The sequence below is a fragment of the Nannobrachium achirus genome, assembly GCF_963921795.1.
Source record: "Nannobrachium achirus genome assembly, chromosome: 14".
Taxonomy (NCBI): Eukaryota; Metazoa; Chordata; class Actinopteri; order Myctophiformes; family Myctophidae; genus Nannobrachium; species Nannobrachium achirus.
Window position 1 is genome coordinate 42,842,650 of NC_137821.1, and position 8,520 is coordinate 42,851,169.

At 40.6% G+C, this 8,520-nt stretch overlaps 1 protein-coding gene across 1 annotated transcript; it reads left to right on the forward strand.

The window, feature by feature from the left end:
• Nucleotides 1-4,649: 4,649 nt before the first annotated feature.
• On the forward strand, nucleotides 4,650-8,233 carry coa3b (cytochrome C oxidase assembly factor 3b). Its single transcript, XM_080742020.1, has 2 exons — nucleotides 4,650-4,933; nucleotides 7,863-8,233. Exons 1-2 carry the CDS (start codon nucleotides 4,735-4,737, stop codon nucleotides 7,967-7,969), a joined length of 306 nt encoding a protein of 101 aa, XP_080598146.1. The 5' UTR covers nucleotides 4,650-4,734; the 3' UTR covers nucleotides 7,970-8,233.
• Nucleotides 8,234-8,520: the final 287 nt, after the last annotated feature.

Genomic DNA, 8,520 nt, shown 5'->3' on the forward strand with positions numbered 1-8,520 from the left:
AATCGCCTTGCGGAACTTATGGGAGGAGAAGTGTGCCTGCCATGCAATGGCAAAACACTTATTGGTTGCACACACTTAGCGAGCTGCAGGCACACTTAAAATTTCTTAGAAATTTTCTTTTCTAGTTTCTTTATCTTTTTCCCTTTTTTAACAGAAGAGCAGAATCATGTTTACACGTGATTAATTAATCATAATTAATATTAATATCAATCACACTGAAGTGCTAGAAATCAGGTTCTTCTATGGTTTGAGGAGTAGATGCATTTTAACACAAAGTTGATTTAAACATGAAACACTGCATCCCTCTGCTGGTGAGACCTATGCTGTGCAATAGAAACACTGATAATGCAAAAGAATATATTCTAAAAACAATAAAAACGCGTTCAAAGGTCGTGACTGTATGTTTCTCTCCCTATTACAAGTTGAAAGTATTAAATAAGAAGTAAGGCACTTGGATTATAGCCTACTCTGAGAGCTGTGTTGGCGTTTATACATTGGTTTATACATTATAATATAGTTTAGCTGTTAATCAAGTTCAGTATTCTCGGAATCTTCATTCACCAAAGGTATTTGTGCTAATTTGCTGTCATTGAAACACGTGATTATCCAGGATTAGTTGTATTATTGTGTATTGTAAAACACAACACTTTGTAACATTAATACATGATAGTGTGGTTCAATATCCATGTCTTCAAATATCAGCTCTACAAGCTTATAACACGTCCCTTTGTGAGCTTGTAGATAGCAGTGGGAGTGGTTTAGGCCTACTGGTGCCACTAAAAGATCCTGATGAACAATCAAATAAATACTTTTTGTTGTTGTTGTTGCTGTTTGTTTTTGTTTTTTCTTTTTGCAGAATAAAGGCAGTGAACAGTGAACACCGTACTGTCATGAAACTGTTTCCTATGCAAACTTCTAATCAATCAATCAGTCAATCAATCAATCAATCAATCCAATAGGCCTAATTGTAGTGGAGTATAGGCCTCTGAGATGTAATGGAGTAATGGAGTAGAAGTATTAAACGTTGGAAATACAGGAAAGATAATTTTAACAGCAACAGCAGGTTATTATCTCATGATGTCCATATTCTGAGAACTTTAGCCAAAAATAGCAGATCTACAAGTGAGCTGTGAGGAGGACCGATTGATTGTGAGTTGTGAGCTTGTAGATCTGCTATTTTCGGCAAGGAGGTTTGGTGTAGAGGGGGAAAAGAGCAGGCTATGTACAGAGTGAAAGGTCAAGTTTATAAGTATTGACGGTTCAAGTGGTTAAATATCTGAAACACAAATGGACATGAATCCAAAATATAGCCCTTTTGATTGATTGATTGAAGGCTTTATTAGAAGTTTGCATAGGAAAATGTACAGTTTCATGACGGTACAGTTCACTGGTACAAGGTCTACTAAAAGGAGATCCGTGAAAAGACTAAGCTTATTTCAACAGGAAACCATTTAAGTATCTCATATAACATTGAATGACAGACAAATAGAACACAGTACTATGCAGTAGTTATGTAAAGAAAAGGGGAAAAAAAGAGAACAGTAAGTCTAAACAAACAGTAAGTAGGTCTATATACAAGGAAGGGGCAGGGGAGGGTAGGGTTGGGCTAGGTTTTTACCAGTTGCGAACAGCTGCTGCCTGTAAGTGGTTTTTCAGGGCAATTTTAAAGGATGCTAGTGATCCACACTCCTTTATGGCCTTCGGTAAGGCATTCCACATTTTTGTGGTATAGCAGAAGAACGAGTTTGACCCTTTCTTTGAGTTGACTCTGGGTTGAACGTGATCTGTGGCACTGCCTCTGGTGTTGTAATTATGGACATCCTTAACGTTTATAAAGTATTTTGACAGGTACTTGGGTATCATAGTGGTGTAGTGTATCTTGTACACCAGGCCCATTGCAAGTTGCTGTACTCTGTCATCTACTCTGAGCCACCCCACTCTTAACTGGTGAGTAGCGGCGCCGGTGATTGTGCTGTCAAACAATGAAACTATATGGAATCTATTAACAGGTTGTGGGGGTCCCTGCTTCATCTCTCTCTCAACTATTAGGGGTCCTCACTTCCTAGCCTGAAAACGTTGAAGACCCCTGATTTACACTACTAGAAGCTGGGCTGGGCGGCCCAGCGTCTAGTCGGCGACCTGGCCAACTCGGGAACGATGTAAATAGGGAATGAATGCCCCGCCCTTTAATGCAAACCCCATTATACCTGTTGTCATAGGACCCGTTTTGACCATCTGTTTGCCTGTGTCCATTTATGCCCATATATGGAGATATCTGTATCTATCTGTCGGCGTCCATTTTATGTCCATATATGGAGATCACTGCAGATATAGTTCTGGGTCCATTTTATGCCCATATATGCCCATATATGGAGATATCTGTCTATTCGCGTCCATTTTATGCCCATATATGGAGATCTCTGTATCTGTCTGTCTGTGTCCCTTTATGCCCGTATATGGAGATCTTTGTGATTCTGCGTACATTTTATGCCCATATATGCCATATATGGAGATATCTGTTTATCTGCGTCCATTTTATGCCCATATATGAGATCTCTGTTGCTTTTTGTTTGTTTCTTCTTTAAGCAGAATACGCAGCCTGCTTAAATCTGCATCATTCAAGTCATCCTCCCAGTCCCACGCTTTGTTGCTTGTCTTATGTTTGTCTTTGTTTCTTTTATTTTCTTTTTCTTTTTTGGAGCAGACCCCATGAATGCCCCACCCTTTAATGCAAACCCCAATATACCTGTTGTCATAGGTCCCGTTTTGACCATCTGTTTGCCTTTGTCCCCTTATGCCCATATATGGAGATCTCTGCACACACAGTACCGGTTGCTGAAAACTCTGATGTCAGACGCACGTGCCGGTGGGAAGAACGGTTCTCGAGATACGCGGATTACATACATACATACACATTCACAGAGATTTTTTGTTGACTCATGTGGCGTACGTGATGTCAGAGCCTTTTATGAAGTGATGTCACAATGAGTCAGCGCTTGCGCCGATTTCCTCCGGAACAGCCTGATGTCAACAATCAGCTCCGCATAAGGAGATTCCGCATAAGGAGGTTTCGGAAAACCGCGAGTCGGGTCGGGTCGAGGCCCGGCACTGCACTCCGTGCGGCGGCGGGGAACGCGCGTGCCGAATCTGAAGCCGGTGGGACGAACGGTTCTCGAGATACGCGGATTACAAACAAACAAACAAACAGACAGAGATTTGTCGCATTTATAGATAGATGTAAAAAAGACAATTGCTCTTCTCTGCTGTGATGGCGGAGCGGATGGATTCGGAGACGGAGGACTCAGTCCGCGAATTTCAAAGCGATGAAGATAAAAGGGGATACGAGAACAAAAGAAAGAGGACATCTGATACTCCGGCTATATCAGAAAGTGAAAGGATTGTGGTTGGAATGAGAGCGTTGACCAAAAAGAATGGAATATTTAGTGATGCACATGCGGTTGGAAGGTACATAACAGGAAAAGTAGGGAAAATCAGGAACATAAGAGTAACAAGGAGTGGAACGGTAATCGTAGAATGTTTGTCAAAGCAGCAGAGGAACAAGATGGTGAAGATTGACGAGTATGAGGATGGGAGCGAGATTGTTTGGTTTAAACTGAACGGAAAGCCAAGGAGGAAAGGAGTGATCAGTGGCGTGCCACTGTCGATTGACATGGACACAATTATGGACAATGTAGGCGAAGCATACGAGGCCAGGCGTATGAAACGATTCCGAGAAGGGAAGAAGGAGTCAAGCAAATCGGTGTGTATAACTTTCGAAGAGGACCTGCCAGACAGAGTGTACATTGAGTATGTGTGCTACAGAGTGAGGCCGTATGAGGAAGCCCCACTCAGGTGCTTCTGTTGCCAGGATTTCGGGCATGTGGCTGCGGTCTGCAGAGGAGAACGTAAATGTGGGAGATGTGGGAACAAAGACTGTAGGAAGAGGCAGTGTGAAGAAAACCAAGTACCGGCTAGATGCAGTAACTGTGCAGGAAATCATCATGCTGGAGCAGCACAATGTCCTAAACGACATATGGAAGAGAAGGTGAAAAAGATCAGAAAAGAAGAGAGAGTGTCATATGCGGAAGCGCTGAAGAAACTGGAGGAGGGGAAGGATAATGTGACAGGAGAAAGCAGCAAACCAGAAGGAAAAGTGATCGACAACAACACTGATCAGAATATCTGCCTCGACAAAAAGAGATTCCTGGCTTTCATCGCCATGGTGATAAACTGTGCTGTTGAAATACAAAGCAAAACGGAGAGAATCAAAATGATTCTGGATGCAGCTACAAGATTCCTGGGTATCGTGGATATAAGTGGTGACGACCTGAATGACACCTTGAGAGGCGGGTTTGCCCCAACTCCTGGGGAGCCTGAGTAGAACGGACAAAAGAAAAGAAAGGGACATTTTGGGTGGGACACTGTATATAATGTGCACAGAGACTAACATAAAACATTGAAGTAGTAAATATAACTCCATACAGTAGGTGGCGGAATACACCCTAGTGGTAGTAATAGCCATTAAAACCAAAGAAGAAGAAGAAGAATTGCTCTTCTCGCCCACAAGATGGCAGTAATGGACATGGAATCAGCTCTCATTCAACCTTTGACTGAGGAAGACAGCTTACATCACACACACCAGGCTAGAAGCTAAAGCTAACAACAACAACAGTGCCAGTTTGACAGGGTCCACAGAACTACAGAGAGCAGAGCAGACTATACGCACACACACAAATGGCGGACCACCAGGGTCAGGTCCAGGGGGGTCCGGCGGTACAGGGGTCCGCCGGGGAAGCGGCTCGCCTCACGGCCGCCCAGAAGCAGCTGCATCGCCGCAGAGAGGAGCTCAGCTACTGGAAGCAGAACATGGAGAGGATCCGCAGACGCAACCTGTGGACCGGCCTGGCTATTGGAGCGTTTGCCATAGGAATGTGTATCCTTTCACTTTTATTTATGGGTTATTAATAAGGATTATAGTGGAGTTTTGATTGATTGAAGACTTAGAAGTTAGAAGTTTGCATAGGAAATACAGTACAGTTACAAGGTCAACTAAATGGTTCTCAACCTGTGGGTCGGGACCCCCCCCCCCAGATGATTAATATGCAACATTGTTTTCTCTCACAACAGTAAACAAACCAAAATAAAGTGTAAGTGTATTGTGTGTAATTATGCACATTTCTAAAATGATAATTTATGGACATTTTAATACCTCTAAAATTACAAATTAAACATTGTCCAAATTGTCAAATATTAGAGGCAGAAATTGTGAAAATAGCCGAAGCGTCACAACGCCTCACATGTAGATCTGTTTTTTTCACAATAGAACTGTGTTATACAAAATGTAATGTCTCAACTCTTAGTGCTCATAGGGTGGGGGGTCCCCAGTTAAAATATGATTGTTTTGGGCTTTGGGGGTCACGGCCTGAAAAGGTTGAGAACCACTGAAATAAAACAAAAGGATACACTCAGGAAAGCACGTGGCTTATTTACATTGAGATCCTTTTTTTTAAATAACTCATATAACATTAAATGACAGAGAGATGGAACACAGTACTATGCAGAGGATATCAGAAAAACTGTCATAAAATAAAAGGGTATTTACAATAGAAAGGGTAAGGCTGCAGGGGTAGGTAACCGTAGGCACGGGTGCCAACATTGGCACAGGGGAGGGTGATCACTGGCACACTGGCAGAAGTGTGTGAGAGAGGTTTTTTAAATATTGTTTTTATGTGACATAAGTCACATAATTTGCACAAATTACATCCTGCACATAATTCTACATTCATTAAAACTCTGAACTTTGACTGGGGAGGGAGTCAGGGAGATAGGTGGGTTATTCCTGGAGTCTAATGATCATTATAACAATTTCCTGACAATCAAAATATGTTAGAATATTCAATGGGGTGTCATTAAAATACATGATGAATGAATGAAACTTAATTTGTATAGCACCCTTCATACTAAAATGCAGCCCAGAGTGCTTCACACAACAAAATATAAAAAACAAAACAGCAATAATTACAATACAGCAAAACAAAAGTAAAATAAAACGTTAACACAGAAGATAACAGCAATAACAATAGAATAGCAACAAGCAAAGGCAGTTAGGCTAGGGTAGGATTATCTAAAAACAATAGAAAAGAGATGAGTCTTAAGTTGAGACTTAAAGCTGTCCACCGAGGTAGACTGCCTTAGACTGCCTGATGACATGTCACACTGACTAAATAAAACATGGCACTTCATTTCCAAAAGGTTGCTGACCCCTAGACAATGCATAATAGAAGGTATTTACAATAGAAAGGTCAGGGGAGGTAAGGCTGTGTTTTAAAACTACCGTATATAGTACACTACTGTATTGTGGATGGATTACAATTAACAGGTGTGATTAATGATCTGTCAGTGTGTCCCATCATGTGGTACTGTATCAATCTGCTCATTCAGAAGGTAGTTTTAAAAGTATTGTTTAGCCTACTTCACTGATGTGAATGTCAAACAGTCATGTACACTACATATGTTAGACTTGGGTCAATTCACTGGGCAGGTCACTGATCCGGTTTGGCTCCAGAGCGGATACGGAAACGCTGCGTGCATGTTTGTGTTTGTACATGCCAAATAACCGGATGCAGTAGGCGGGTTCTAGACCGGCTCACACAGGTTAATCCTGAATAGAAACCAGGCGTTACATGGAACGCCTGTCTCTGTGTGAATCTTGTGGAAAAGTGGAGATATATTTGACTAAATGCACGTTTTCTGCCACAACTTTCAAATGGGTGTGATTAGCACAACGCGATTAATCCCTCCATATGGCTGTTCTATGTTTGTGTATGGAATGTATGCCAGTATATAAATAAACATGCCATATCTATAAACCACAGATATTATGGAAAAAACACATATAAATAAAATTAAATGGCTGTAAATGATTCATTTAGAAATGAAACTAACAAATAAAAAATGCAGTGGTGGATGAAGTACTTAAAAAACTGTAGTTGTTACATACTCCCTCTCATGTCTCTCCTTCTTTGTTTATATCTACCATGTTATGTTTTATCTTCTGAAAGTTCAATTGAGCTTATCAAACATATAATTCTGGCCCTGTTACATATGTTGTCCAAAAATCATGCAGATCGGTACACAGTATCTCTATAGCCATTAAACGAAACGGGTATTTCTTACATTGATGCTCCTACATATTATCATGCAAGCACCAGTTAAAGTTACTTTCCATCCCTCATATACTGTGTGCACAGTGCACATCCCATAACCCACACACTGCACATCATTTCTGAGCGGGTAAGGGCTAGTTGAATATAATTTACCAGTCTAGACAGAGGAGGGCGCTATTGTACTGTTTATGGGGTTAGTGGGATGTATTGTGAATGACTACTGGTCAAATAAATATTACTCCACTATAAAAAGTTTTCCTGTCAAATGTATACTGTAGTTAAAGGAGCTATAGTCAACTTTTTCTTGAAAAACGGATGCTAAAATAAAAATAATGTTTCGAAAATATTTTATAAAAAAATAAGCTTCATATATGTGTTTCAATTAAAAAATGACCACAAAAAGCGTAAAATAATGATAAAATAATCATTTTGGCCCTTTGTTTACATTTACAGGGCCCGTACTTTGTTTACATCCTAGTCTGTAGACTAGGATGTACACCTACAATGAAAAAGTTGACTATAGCTCCTTTAATATACCTGAGTACCTAAGTATTCAAAAGTACATGCTTTAAAAATATTTAAAACGTCAATATCAACGCATTGCTTTGCAACGCATTCTCTTTCCCCCCCCCCCTTTTTTAATAGCATTGTTGAACTTGATTGTCATTATTATTATACTTAACAGCAGTTCTCCAGTCACTTACACCATCGTGTCGGTCAAACAGGAGAGGATCCTGGATGAGCTTGACGACGAGGCAAGAATTCACATCGTCCGGGGCCCTCGGACCGGGGCCAACAGCTAGAGCCTCGCACCGGGGGCCAACAGCTAGGAGTGTGTTGGTCTCTATCTATGGATCAATATGGACCTATTAGTCACTGTTCATTGACTGGAGTTTCCCTGAGAGGTTTTTTATTGTATTTATTTCCGGGGGGTTAGACTGCTCTTCACACCCTCTCCCATAATGCACCTGCCCCCAAAAAGGAACCAGAATTGATATTTAAGCTCACAAATGAGTTTGCAGATAGCTATATTTGCAATTTCTTTGTACATTCTTTGCAAAAATGGGCATCCCCAAATGGTATGTTTTATTAAAATCTACTATTTAAAAAGTGTCTCTAGTCTGTTCGTAACGCATGTGTTTATCCTCTGTCCAGCATGAGTTCTATTTATTGGACACAATTGTTATCCAGATATGCAGATATATATATTCAACTAAAACATAGATAAACACATAACCTTAAAACAGTCTACAGTATTTTATTATTTTTTAATCGTCAACCTCCAAGCAAAACTTAAACATGCCTGGTCATCGTCAGTGTTTAGCTGTATCTTTGTTTCATAATTCTGCAGCAC

Bases quoted from the DNA above. Each gene is read 5' to 3' on its own strand.
- coa3b (XM_080742020.1), top strand. From the start codon at position 4,735: ATGGCGGACCACCAGGGTCAGGTCCAGGGGGGTCCGGCGGTACAGGGG. The intron at 4,934-7,862 runs GTATCCTTTCAC...GCAGTTCTCCAG, and splicing joins AGCGTTTGCCATAGGAATGT to TCACTTACACCATCGTGTCG.